Source organism: Palaemon carinicauda, chromosome 17 (assembly GCF_036898095.1).
Source record: "Palaemon carinicauda isolate YSFRI2023 chromosome 17, ASM3689809v2, whole genome shotgun sequence".
Lineage (NCBI taxonomy): Eukaryota > Metazoa > Arthropoda > Malacostraca > Decapoda > Palaemonidae > Palaemon > Palaemon carinicauda.
Genome location: NC_090741.1, coordinates 60913471 through 60928470, shown reverse-complemented (window position 1 = coordinate 60928470; position 15000 = coordinate 60913471). Strand labels below are relative to the sequence as shown.

At 35.1% G+C, this 15000-nt stretch overlaps 2 protein-coding genes and 1 pseudogene across 2 annotated transcripts in view; 2 read left to right on the top strand and 1 right to left on the bottom strand.

The window, feature by feature from the left end:
• The window catches only part of LOC137656812 (mitochondrial thiamine pyrophosphate carrier-like), a 615169-nt gene that overhangs the window by 323989 nt on the left and 276180 nt on the right, over positions 1 to 15000 (top strand).
• The window catches only part of LOC137656101 (uncharacterized), a 505345-nt pseudogene that overhangs the window by 260652 nt on the left and 229693 nt on the right, over positions 1 to 15000 (top strand).
• LOC137655970 (uncharacterized) overlaps positions 1 to 15000 on the bottom strand; it is a 59966-nt gene that overhangs the window by 43836 nt on the left and 1130 nt on the right. Inside the window, exons 2-6 of the mRNA XM_068390170.1 lie at positions 14077 to 14243; positions 7123 to 7301; positions 6652 to 6770; positions 6307 to 6532; positions 1317 to 1461 (exon numbers count right to left, since the gene is read on the bottom strand). Coding sequence (XP_068246271.1) covers positions 1317 to 1461; positions 6307 to 6532; positions 6652 to 6770; positions 7123 to 7301; positions 14077 to 14243 — 836 coding nt within the window. The remainder of the gene's footprint in view (positions 1 to 1316; positions 1462 to 6306; positions 6533 to 6651; positions 6771 to 7122; positions 7302 to 14076; positions 14244 to 15000) is intronic.

Here is a 15000-nt window from a genome sequence, read left to right as displayed (position 1 = left end):
CTTCTCCCATCAACTCTTGCATTCATCACCTTCTTTAGCAGACAGCCATTTTCCATTCTCTCAACATGGCCAAACCACCTTAACACATTCATATCCAATCTAGCTGCTAACTCATTTCTTACACCCGTTCTCACCCTCACTACTTCGTTCCTAACTCTATCTACTCGAGATACACCAGCCATACTCCTTAGCCACTTCATCTCAAAAACATTCAATTTCTGTTTCTCCGTCACTTTCATTCCCCACAACTCAGATCCATACATCACAGTTGGTACAATCACTTTCTCATACAGAACTCTCTTTACATTCATAACCAACCCTCTATTTATTACTACTCTCTTTACTGCCCCCAACACTTTGCATCCTTCATTCACTCTTTGACGTACATCTGCTTCCTCTCCACCATTTGCTGCAACAACAGACCCCAAGTACTTAAACTGATCCACCTCCTCAAGTAACTCCATTCAACATGACATTTAACCTTGCATCACCTTCACTTCTCGTACATCTCATAACCTTACTCTTACCCACATAAACTCTCAACTTCCTTCTCTCACACACCAAATTCTGTCACTAATCGGCCAAGCTTCTCTTCTTCGTCTGCAACCAATACAGTATCATCCGCAAACAACAACTGATTTACCTCCCATTCATGGTCATTCTCGTCTACATATATATATATATATATATATATATATATATATATATATATATATATATATATATATATATATATATATACATATATATATATATATATATATATATATATATATATATATATATATATATATATATATACTGTAAAGTATAAATATATGCATAATCCCTTAATCATACAAAAATTTTAAGTCATTTGGGCAAAAACTTTTATTTATTAGGAAAAATTAAGTATTTATCGATTTTCTTCAGTTATTATTATTATTATTATTATTATTATTATTATTATTATTATTATTATTATTATTATTACTAGCTGAGCTACAACCCTAGTTGGAAAAGCAAGATGCTATGAGCCCAATGGCTCCAACAGGGAAAAATAGGCCAGTGAGGAAAGGAAATAATGAAATAGATAAACGATGTAAGACGGGATGAACAATTAAGATAAACTATTTCAAGAATAGTAGCAATATTAAAACATATTTCATATATATACTATATAAAGACTTATATCAGCCTTTTCAACTTAAAAATCATTTGCTACAAGTTTGAACTTTTGAAATTCTGCCGATTCAACTACCAGATTAGGAAGATCATACTACTACTACTACTACTACTACTACTACTACTACTACTACTACTAATAGATTGCTTACCTGAGAGGCATCGGGTCCAATCGTCCATTGGGCTGTATCCCAGTCAATGACGTCACCGGGAATTCTGCTTTGACATCCCGAGATTGCGGCCATTTCTTGGTCGCTCAGGAGACGCGACCACAGGTTGACGTCAGCGACCGCTCCGCTGTGGTGGCGTCGTTGGGTTTGGTAGGACGTCAAGCATTCGTGTCAGGAGTGACATCGTTAGTGATGTCAGCGTTGGCGTCAGCAGCGTTTTGAAGGGAATGGGAAAGATGTGACAGGTTAAGAAACTGGTTATGATATTTAGAATGGTAATGATATATTATTGTTATTATTATTATCTCCCATATATAATAAAACACAAGTCTGACACACACACACACACACACACACATATATATATATATATATATATATATATATATATATATATATATATATATGTGTATATATATGTATATATATTATACATATATATATATTATGTATATAAACATACATACATATATTTATGTATACACACACACACACACACATATATATATATATATATATATATATATATATATATATATATATATATATATATTTATATATACGTATATTTATATATATGCATTTATTTATTCATATGTTTATATATATGTATATATACATAGCCTACATACACACACACACACACACACACACACACACACACATATATATATATATATATATATATATATATATATATATATATATATATATATCCTGCCATGCTCATGGCGACCAGTAGTAGTCATATCCTAGTAGGAGGAGTGAGGTTACCACGAGAGGTTCACTCTGAAACCACAGTATCCCACAAATTGCCTAACCAGCCGGTTGTAGTTAGGGAAGGGGGTTTTGGGTGGGAGAGGTTGAATTTGTGTGTTCGTGCGTGTGTGCATCTGCGCAAGTATTTAGAAGTTATTTTTGACGACTCGGGTACACTAGTAATGATAATACTATTAATAATAGTAGTAGTAGTAGTAGTAGTAGTAGTAGTAGTAGTAGTAGTAGTAGTACAGTATCAATTGTGTAATATAATTTCTGGTGAAGCTTTGAGACTTGTCATAATATGATGCCATTTGATAATACTAATCGAAAACTAAAATATTTATATATACCACCTAAGTGGTCCCATAAAAAACTAATTTCCTAATGGTGCGTAAGTCAATTAGACATATACATCACGCTTCGCCTCTTACCTCTTCATTATTATTATTATTATTATTATTATTATTATTATTATTATTATTATTATTATTATTATTATTATTAGTACCTCCACCGAATGTAGGAGGTTATGTTTCACCCTCTGTTTGTGTGTGTGTGTGTGTGTTTGTTTGTGAATATCTTCCTGACCACAATTTTAATCGGAGAGTAATGAAACTTGCAGGGATAAACTGTTATGTCAAAAGCTGGAATTGATTAAATTTTAGAACGTTAAGGTCAAAGGTCAAGGTCATGGTCGAGTAGAAGGTCGATAAATAAGCTGCCGCGGCGTAGGTCTGCGCTCTATTGCGTGCCCTTCTTTTTGTTATTATTAACCAAGCTGCAACCCTAGTTGGAAAAAGCAGGCTGGTACAAACACAAGGGCTCCAAAAGGGGAAAACAGCTCAGTGAGGAAGGGAAAAATGGAAATAAACTACATGAAATGTAATGGATAATTATTGTGTAATATTTTTAAGATCAGTTATTTATTGAATAGTAACTTATATATGAAGTGATGAAAATAATAACGAAAGTTTTTAAGAGAAAGAAGACTGAAGTTCTCCTTGCTTCTTAAGCTGAAAAAAAAAAAAAAACTAAAAAGAAATTTGTAGTAAAGTTTGAATGGGAATTTAACAGACCAGTTTTGGGGTATCTAACTCAAATGAATGGGAATTTAACTGACAAGTAATTGGGTATCTATCTCAATTTAATGGGAATTTAACTGACAAATTTTGGGGTATCTTAACTCAAATGAATGGGAATTCAACTGACAAATTACTGGGTATCTAACTCAAATGAATGGGAATTTAACTGACAAGTAAATGGTTATCTATCTCAATTTAATGGGAATTTAACTAACAAATTTTGGTGTATCTTAACTCAAATGAATGGGAATTCAACTGACAAATTAATGGGTATCTAACTCAAATGAATGGGAATTTAACTGACAAGTAAATGGGTATCTATCTCAATTTGATGGGAATTTAACTGACAAATAAATGGGTATATATTAAATGAATGGGAATTTAATGGACGAATTTTGGGGTATGTAACTCAAATGAATGGGAATTCAACTGTCAAATTAATGGGTTTCTAACTTAAATGAATGTGAATTTAACTAACAACTTTTGGGGTATCTTACTCAAATTAATGGGAATTCAACTGAAAAGTTAATGGGTATCTAACTCATATTATTTGGAATTTAACTGACAAATTAATGGGCGTCTAACTCAAATTAATGGGAATTTAACAATGAATGTGAATTTAATTGACAACTTTTAGGTTATCTTACTCAAATTAATGGGAATTCAATTGAAAAGTTAATGGGTATCTAACTCATATTATTTGGAATTTAACTGACAAATTAATGGGCATCTAACTCAAATGAATGGGAATTTAACTGACAATTTCTATGGTATCTTACCCAAATTAATGGAAATTTAACTAACAGATTAATGAGAAACTAATTAGCAAATTGATGGGAAAGTATTTGACAAATTAATGGAAAACTTGAGTGACAGATGATTGCGATCTAGGAATGTACACAGTTAGAAAAACTGTAATTTTAATCTGAAATTCTCCTTAAGTATAAATTGTGGTCAAACATATTTCAGTAAAATCCAGGCGACCGTAATTTTACCTTACTATGCTATTATATTTTACGGGTTGGTGGCTGCAATATCACTCTTTTACGTTAATATATCTGTTTTTCAAATGGTAAACATCCTGGAATAAATGTTGCCAGACATTTACGGTTTTTTAATGCAAATTTTTAACAGTGTAGGTAATAGTAAAATTTGTAGAGAAAGGGAGTTATGACACTGAATCAATGTTTTCTGTATAGTTAGGTATTTCTTAGAGATGAAACTTGATTTACATTTTTGTACAGCACATACATAGTCGCATACTTATATTTTACTAAGAAACTCATACAAACATCACACTTAGAAATAAGAAACAACAAACAAATGTAGAGATTATCAAATCAACACTTAAAATTTGCCGTTAAAACGGTACAATCCTGGAATAAATGTTGCCAGGCATTTACCGTTTTAAAAACGGATATATTGACGCATAGGCGTGATGTTACGGTCCCAACACGTAAAAGATAACAACATAGTAGGGTAAAATTACGGTCGCCTGTATTTTACTGAAATACGGCTGAGAGCGGTATATTTTTACGGAGAATTTCCGATTAAAATTACGGGGTTTTTTAACAGTGAACGAGATTTATCAAAATAAAGAATAAATAATATTACACAGATTTTACTAAAACGGAAAAAACTACAGTAGTCTCTTAATGTGACAAAAAAACACCTGTTTTTATTACCCCAAGAATAAATTATGGAATAGCAATGTAAAGTATAAAGAAGATTACGCTGATTTTACTAAAACAGAGAGAGAGAGAGAGAGAGAGAGAGAGAGAGAGAGAGAGAGAGAGAGAGAGAGAGAGAGAAAGTCTCATAATGTAACCATAACCACCTGTTTTTATTACCCCAAGAATAAATTATGGAATAGCTATGTAAAGTATAAATAAGATTACACAGATTTTACTAAAACGCAAAAAAAACAAGTCTCTTAATGTGACAATAACCCTATTTTTATTACCTCAAGAATAAATTATGAAATAGCTGGAACAAGGAGCTACAAAATTACATAGTACGTTTACACCTTTAAGTGCCCTTTTTTTTCACCCATTCTTCGGTTACTACGGTGCTGAGTACTGCCACGTTCATACTTTTAATAGTTGTATGACACCACCGTCTTACTCTTATCAAAGTTATCACGAAAGAAGAAATGACAGGTAGAACTTTCTTGTAACCTAAATCGGACCTTGTCGTATATTTATTGGACTGGTGTCATGGGCGGAGCATATTGCCAAGCGTGATATGATATTGTGACATGAACTTGATTATTCGTTGTTATAAAAACAAACACAATTTCATGTGGAATGTGTGGAAGTTGTCAGAGAAGGTCGAGTACGATTTGTTGGATATATCACTTGTAGTTTGCTATAAACACAGCTGCTACTCTCTCTCTCTCTCTCTCTCTCTCTCTCTCTCTCTCTCTCTCTCTCTCTCTCTCTCTCTCTCTCTCTCACAGGACAAATCATACCGGAGGTAACGGATACAAACAGGAATTGAAAAGATACAATACCACTCAATGTTGTAATTTCTTTACATACAAAATAGCAAATTCTTGGAATAGACTTCCAGCGGATGTAGTAGACAGTGACACGGTAAAGGAGTTCAAGAATAAGTTAGACAAGATCATAAGAACTCTAAATGCTTAAACTATATCGCTCGACCAAAGAGCAAATTGAGACATCCAAATTCCTTGTAACTATAACTCTCTCTCTCTCTCTCTCTCTCTCTCTCTCTCTCTCTCTCTCTCTCTCTCTCTCTCTCTCTCTCTCTCTCTCTCTCACGCGACATGTACATTAGTGCTAATGTATCAAGGATATTCTCGTTTTTGTAGTATAACCTAAAATTTATTGAAATATCAGATATATCTCAAACCTTAAAAGAAGGGCACTGTTAGGGGTAATAAAATAATATGGTCATCATTTGGGCTGGAATAGATAACCAGGAATTGAGTTAGCATTGTTGGGGGGAGGGGGACTATTACGAATTTTGTTTCATCTTAAAGGAAAATTATTTCTCTGGTATTGTTTTTTTATACAAAACGTGTAGTCCTACTGTAGCTTTTAGTCGATTTTAAGAGTTTAGTGTGTTACTTACTTCTAATTGTCATAATGTGTTTCCCTTCTTACTTAGCCGGGGCAAGAGCTATCGAATAAATTCCTGAAATATGGGGTGTGATTGTGTCCAGTCCAAAATCTTTAACATGTGCCGCCCGCAAGTATCGTGATTGGCCGCCATGCAACTGGTCTCTGCTCCGCTGTGGCTCGCTTCGCTGGGAAATAAACATTATCTCGTTGCTCCTCTGTTCTGGCAAGCGGTACATGGCAGTGCTTCGCCTGCCACCCTCGTGGGTCACTATTTAAAGTATCATAATTACCAATAATCTGTATTGTTATCGTTATGTTTACATGAATCAGCTGTGGCATGGTGACAGCCAATCACAATGCTTGTGGGTGGAGCAAGTTATCGCCCACAAGTATTGTGATTGGCCGCCATGCAATTGGTCTCGTTTCTGCTGTGGCTCGCTTTCTCGGGTATAACCTTTATCTCGTTGCTCCGCTGTTCTGGCAAGCAGTACATGGCAGTGCTTCGCCTGCCAGAAACGTGGGTCACTCTTTAAGGTATCATTATTACCAATAATCTGTATTGTTATCGTTATGTTTACATGAATCAGCGGTGACATGGTGACGGCCAATCACAATGCTTGTGGGTGGAGCAAGTTAAAGATTCTCGGCTGGAATTAATTGCTTCCCAAAAATATGCTTTGAATGGCAGTTTACCTGAAGGACTGCGTTGCGTCCAATAATCTGTAATGTTATTGTTATGTTTACATAAATCAGCTGTGGTATGTTGACGGCCAATCACAATGCTTGTGAGTGGAGCAAGTCAAAGATTCTAGGTTGGATTAGTCGCTTCTCAAAAACATGCTTTGAATGGCACCTTACCTGAAGGACTGCGTTGCGTCGAAATCTGACAGAGGGGCATCCTGGTCCTGCCCAAGGACGATGGTTCCTCCTTCCCTCATCAGGACTTCGCCCTTCGGGGTGAAAGTGCCATCCCCTGTGGGTTCGATTGGGCTCTCCTCGACTTCACTTGTTTTATACGAGTTTTCCTCCGTCGGAATCTGTAGGAGGGAGAACATTAAAGGGTTTAAAGGTCGCTCATGAATGGCTGAGGGGAGGGATAAGTTAGTGTCCTAAAGACTGATCATATATTATAATTATTACTATTATTATTATTATTATTAATAGTATTATTATTATTATTATTACTATTATTATTATTAATTATTATTATTATTATTATTATTATTATTATTATTATTAGTTGCTAAGATACAACCCCTGTTGGAAAAGCAGAATGATATAAGTCTGAGGACTCCAAGAGGGAAAATAGCTCGGTGAGGAAAGGAGATAAGGAAATCACAAGAGAATTTATTACCCATTAAAATGAAATATTTTAGGAACAGCAACATCACACTAAAAATCTTTCTCATATAAACTATAAAAACTTTAAGAAAAATAAAAGGAAGAGAAGTAAGATATAATAGTGTGCCTGAGTGTACCCTCAATCAAGAGAACTCTACCTCTCCATCAAGTTGGGACCAGGGAAGACCAGGCAATGGCTGCAGATGAAAGGGAAGGAATAAGTTAATGACCTAGCGACTGACCATATATGCATATGATCAATGCCCAAGGCCCCCCTCCCTCAAGTTGGGACCAGGGAAGACCAGGCAATGGCTGCAGATGAAAGGGAAGGAATAAGTTAAGTGTCTTAGAGACTGACTGTATATACATATGATCAGAGCCCAATGTCCCTCTCAATCAAGTAAGGACCAGGGAAGAACAGGCAATGACTGCTGATTCAACAGCAGGTACAGCAGGTAGATCCATAGGCTCCCCTTAATCCCCATCACTAGCTCACGAGGATGGTGAGGTTGCAGACACAACAAGAAACTATGAAGGTTGAGCTGGTCTCTAACTTACGTCCAACAGGTTGCCACGGAGAGTAATGTCATATTTTTCATGAAATAATTATATAACATTAATGGATTGATTGTTTGAATGGCTGTCTGTTGTCGTGATAATTAAGTAAGAAACGAGATCATAATGGTTTTCACATTTAATTAATGTATGCATTATTTTATATTTTTATTAATTTTTTCAAATTTTATTTATTCAACTGTTTTCTTCGTTATTATTCTTTCAATATATATTTTTTAATTAGTTCAATGCATAGTACCGATTACAAACAGTTTTATTTGTGCCATGACAAGGTTAAAGGTAGTATGATGAAAAAAGAAAGAAGATAATTCATTTTGCCTAATGCCAAAGGAAATGGAAATATGAAAGCTATTAATAATGCTTGAGATAGGAAATCTAGAGCCAGATCAACATTGAAAAATACAGATGCAAGAAGTAACCTACTTTAGGTTGTAGGTTGGCCAGGGCACCAGTCACCCTTTAAGATACTACCGCTAGAGGGTTATGGGCTCCTTTGACTGGTCACACAGTACCACATTGGATCCTTTTCTCTGGTTACGGTTCACAATACCTTTACCTACACATACACCGAATAGTCTGGCATATTCTTTACAGGTTCTCCTCTGTCCTCATACACCTGACAACACTGAGATTACAAAACAGTTTTTCTCTCAAGAGGTTAACTACTGCAATGTAATTCAGCGGCCACTCTCCTCTTGGCAAGGGAAGAAGAAAGTCTTTAGCTATGGTAAGCAGCTCTTCTAGGAGAAGGACACTCCAAAATCAAACCATTGTTCTCTAGTCTTGGGTAGTGCCATAGCCTCTGTGCCATGGCCTTCCACTGCCTTGGATTAGAATTCTCTTGCTTGAGGGTACACTCGGGCACGTTGTTCTGTCTTTTTTCTCTTCCTCTTGTTTTGTTGGAGTGTTTTATAGTTTATATAGGAAATATTTATTTTCATATTATTGTTCTTAAAATATGTTATTTTTCCCTGTTTCCTTTTATCACTGGGCTATTTACCCTGTTGGAGCCCCTGGGCTTATAGTATCCTGCTTTTCCAACTAGGTTTGTAGCTTAGCAAGTAATAATAATAATGAACTTCTGGTGGATATCAATGAAGATCTGGCACATATAGGTTTTACGGCGCCAAGTCGCCAAATCTTGATGAACCCACATGACATAAAACCTCTGGTCATGAATGACGTCACTAAATTTCGCTCTGATGACGTCACTGAATTTTGCTTGGATCTTAGCTGCCTCGCTTTCCTGCCTAAAGAGAGACACTAAAATAAGCAAAATTATAACAGGTAATAAACCTGATAATCTTCAGATACGTTTTCCTCGTTGGTCCATACGCACAACTTCATTCTAATAAACGAATTCTTCTTCTTCTTCTTCTTCTTCTTCTTCTTCTTCTTCTTCTTCTTCTTCTTCTTCTTCTTCTTCTTCTTCTTTTTTGCCATCAGCTTTTCCCATTTTAATTGTTCATTACTTCTTTCCTTGTTTATTTATATCTTATTTTCTTTCCACACTGGGCTATTTTTCCCTGTTGGAGCCCTTGGGCTTATAGCATCCTGCTTAGCAAGTAATACTACTACTACCACTAATAATAATAATAATAATATGGGGTCGCTGTTTGTAGTCAGCCTTCTCCATCTTTCTCCGTCCTGTACATCGTGTTCTCGTGTAAACCTTGGTTGATAGACAATCTACAGGAATTGAAGGAAAAGAAGTGATAATGTACCATGGCATTTATTGCATCTGGCACTTCATGAAATAATCATCACCGTCCTATTAACTTTGGAAGGTGCTTCGTGTCTAGAGACTCTCTCTCTCTCTCTCTCTCTCTCTCTCTCTCTCTCTCTCTCTCTCTCTCTCTCTCTCTCTGTTGTAATAAACGCTGCGTCTGTCTCATTTTCCGTGTGTCTTTTGTAGTTTACCCATGAATAATTCGTCCGTCAAACGCACCAGTTGAATATGTTTGGGTATAATAGGATCTTTTTATTACCTTCGACAGCTTCGTGGCGTGTATTTATTGATTTGTATGTCTGTCTGTGTGTTTGTGATTCGCATAACTCTAAAACTATTTGACCGAATCTCGTGAAATTTGGTGGGATGATTGCCCATGATCTAAGGACAATTTATATTGGATTTTCGGAGTGCTTGAGGGTATACTCGGGCACACTATTCTATCTAATTTCTCTTCCTCTTGTTTTGTTAAGGTGTTTATAGTTTATACAGGAAATATTTATTTCAATGTTGTTACTATTCTTAAAATATTTTATTTTTCCTTGTTTCCTTTCCTCACTGGGCTATATTCCCTGTTGGGGCCTTTGGGCTTATAGCACCTTGCTTTTCCAACTAGGGTTGTAGCTTAGCTATTAATAATAATAATAATGATGAATGTCCGTGTGTTTGTGATTCGCATAACTCAAAAACTATTTGACCGAATCTCATGAAATTTGGTTGGATAATTGCCCATGATCCAAAGACAATTTAGATTGGATTTTCGTAGTGGTTGGGTCAAAAGCCAAGGCCAAGGTCACGGAAAGGTAAAAATAAACGTTGTTTTGCCATATTGTGGCTAATTTTTATCCGATTTGCATGAAACTAGTGCCAAAATGTGCGTAATTTAATTGCCTATCTTGTGATATATAGTATGACATGTTCTCTAATCCAACATCATCAGTTTTCTTAGTGACAAAACTGGCGGTGGAGAAAGTATGCGCTCTACTAAGTCCCCGTTCTTGTTTTAGTTTTTTCATGTATGATTCTTGGTTAAAATATTATACTTAGTTTGTATATTCGTTAAAATGTTTCTGTGAAATTAGTTACGGGCGTTTTTGGCCACGATTTATATATATATTTTTCTTTTTTTGTCCAATAGTTTAAATGAATGATTAATTTGGGAATTTATATTGATTTGGTAATTTTGTTTAGTATTAACTAATTTATTTCCTTCTAATTACCGATTGAAATTTTCTCAGATTGTTTCCTTTTGCATATATTTTTATTATTATTATTATTATTATTATTATTATTATTATTATTATCATTACTAGCTAAGCTACAACCCGAGTTGGAAAAACAAGATGCTATATGCCCAAGGGCTCTAACAAGGAAAAATATCCTGGTGAGGAAAGGAAAAAAGGAAATAGATAAACGATCTGAGCAATAATGAACAATTAAAATAAAACCTTTTAAAAACAGTAACATCAAAACAGATATTTCATATATATACTATAAAAAGACTTACGTCAGCCTGTTCAACATGAAAACTTTTGAAGTTCAGATTCTTGATTAGAATTTAGAAAAATTAATTACCTCAACCAACAATTTTTTTTAATTGCAATTACGTACTGTCCTCTTCAATTACTATTTGGTCATATTTCAATTTCCAGTGTAATTTTACCTCATATTCCATTGCGTGATCGCAGTGAGGAAGCTTGAATGAATTAGAAGCGAAGTTATTTTTTATTATAGCAATTATACTCGAGCAAATTATTCTTCGTTAATAGAGCGTGAAATGACGAAATAATTTGCAAATATCACTAACTTGTTCTATGTGGTATGTGCTATGTATGTTGCATGGTGGTTTGAAATTAAAACTTATCTATACGACATATACCTTTTTTTATTTATTTATTTTAATTCAAATTCAGGGTTTATACCTTCTTGCTTATAGAATTCTAATTTTTTTGCTAGGGTTGCAGCTTGGCTAATGATGATTATAACAACATGATAGGGTATTGCATTACAACCTCCCTTGAAAATTAGATACAAAACAAAAGAAAAAAAATTATTATTATTTTATTTTTTTCAAATTCATGGTTTATACCTTTTTGCTTATAGAATTCTACTTTTCTTGCTATGGTTGCAGTATTTTTTATTATAGCAATTATACTATTGAGCAAATTTTTTTCTCAGTTAATAGAGCGTGAAATGACAAATAATATGCAAATATCACTAACTTGTTTTATGTGGTATGTTGCATGTAGGTTTGAAATGAACATTTATCTATACGGTATAGCCTATGGCGGACTAAATCCAAAGGATACGGTATATACCTTTGTTTTTTTATTTTTCAAATTCATCGTTTATACCTTCCTGTTTATAGAATTTTAATTTTCCTGCTAGGGTTGCAGCTTGGCTAGTGATTATAACAGCATGGTAGGGCATTGTATTACAACTTCCCTTGAAAAAAGGCCCTCTTAAATGTTTGTTGTTATTATTATTATTATTATTATTATTATTATTATTATTATTATTATTATTATTATTATTATTATTATTAACAACTGAAATGCGTATCCCAGTAGTTACCTTTGAACACCAAAGTTCATACCTCCGCCAAGGACACTCAAATTACATGTAGCTCGATTTGAAGCATCTAAACTAACTGGAATTCCTCAAGAACTGGGAGGCAATAATTGATGAAACTTGCCAGATATATACATTGATAACCTCGGTTACCTTTTGGGAGAAATCTACTCTAGTTGAAATGGTTTACTGGGCAATAGGGCTTCATATTTCTGAAATTTTAATCATCTCGAGAAGTTCATTAATGTTACAAGATCTTGTGCGAGGGGCCAGTTGGGTTATAACTCAGAGGCGAGGTGAATACAACTAAAATTCATTTAACAATCAAAGAGTTTATATACAACGACTTCCGAGCAAGAACGTCACAAAAAGTCAAATGTCCCTGACTGGTGATCGCCGATCGCCTGACGGATTCGAGTCCCACTCAAACTCTTCAGTTCTTTTGGTCGCTGCAACCTCACCATCCTTGTGAGCTAAGGATGGGGTGTTTGGGGGAGTCTATAGGCCCTATCTGCTGAGTCATCAGCAGTCATTACCTGGCTCTCCTTGATCCTAGCTTGAGTGGAGAAGGGTCCTTGGTCGCTGATCATATGTACAGTATATATGGTGAACTAAGGCATTGTCCTGCTTAACAGGGCAGTATCACTGTCCCTTGCCTCTGCCATTCATGAGTGACCTTTAGATATTTAAATTTTATGCTAGCATGATAGCACAGGATGGTCTATTAACAGTGCAGGGAAGAGCAGGTGATAAGATAAAAAAGCAAAATTGGTACAGTGTATGAGCGTGTATGAAACACGTGCGGTATATTCTGTTCATCTGTTTTTGAGACATCTTGCTAACGGACACACTTAAACGATGATAGATTTTGCACATTTAGATGTGTTTTTTCATATTCAAATAAGCCATATATTATACTACCTTTACATCTTGATTTTCTCTATACCTCGGGATTAGAGACCTACAGTAAGGGGGAATCAACTCAAAGATAATAGCCTCTGGTCGGCTGGGGAATCGAACCCTGGTCCGGGAAACTGGCATGACAGTGACATGCCATATAATAATAATAATAATAATAATTATTATTATTATTATTATTAGGTAAGCTATAACCTTAGTTGGAAAAGCAAGATGCTATAAACCTAAGGACTCCAATTAGGAAAAATAACCCAGTGACGAAAGGGGATAAATAAACGATATGAGAAATAATTAACAATTGATAAAATATTTCAAAAACAGCAACATCATCAAAACAGATATTTCATATATAAACTAAAAAGACTTATGTCAGCCTGTTCAACATAAAAAAAAAAAAAAAAAAAAAAAACCATTTGCTGGAAGTTTGCGCTTTGAAGTTCTACCGATTCATCTACCCGATTAGGAAGATCATTCCACAACTTGGTAACAGCTGGAATAAAACTTCTAGAATACTGTATAGTATTGAGCCTCATGATGGAGAAGGCCTGACTATTAGAATTGACTGCATGCCTAGTTTTGCGAACAGGATGGAACTGTACTGGAAGATGTGAATGTAAAGGATAAGAGAGTATAACATATGCCTTTTTTAATCCATAAACAAATTTGCACGTGATTACCTGCCGTTTCTTCCATTTCTCTCCATTGAAGAAGAGAACAAACTGTGCCGTTTTTGCGTCGAATCCAAGGCAGAAGGACGACCAGTGCATGAGAGGTGTTATGATTCCAGTGTCCACTCTGTAGTTGTGTCCCGATAAGAGGACTTGCATCCCGATTCGGTTGTGGTCTGTTAAGGAAGAAGATTAGCTGGGAGATCAGAGGAGAAAACTTGTTTTTGGGAGGTTGCAGTCATGGTATATATCTTCAAGGAACACTTGATATTTTAATTAATCTCCTAAGTGCTCAGTGCTTTAACCCACTGTATTTTACTAACGACCTGATACATTATTCAGAATTTTGTTTAATTATTATAATTACTTGCTAAGCTACAACGCTAATTGGAAAAGTAAGATGCTAGAAGCTAGATGCTCCAACAGGGAAAGTAGCCCAGTAAGGGAAGGGAATAGGGAAATGCAAAAATGAGAAGTAATTAACAAGTAAAATGAAATATTTCGAAAACAGTAAGAATGTTGAAATAAATCTTTTATTTAGGAGCTATTAAAACTTTAACAAAACAAGAGGAAGAGAAATGAAATAGAATAGTGTGGCCGAGTGTACCCTCAAGCAAGAGAACTCTAACCCAAGACAGTGGAAGACCATGGTACATAGGATATGATACTACCCAAGACTAGAGAACAATGGTTTGATTTTGAAGTTCCTTCTCCTAGAAGAGCTGCTGACGATACCTAAAGAGTCTCTTCTACCCTTACCTAGAGGAAAGTAGCCACTAAACAACTACAGTACAGTAGTTAACCCCTTAAGCGAAGAAGAATTGTTTTGTAATCTTAGTGTTGTCAGGTGTATGTGGACAGAGGAGAATTTTGCACATGTGGGTTTCAAAGAAATGTTTGGTTCCACCTCCTGGTTTAATGGGTCAAATATTG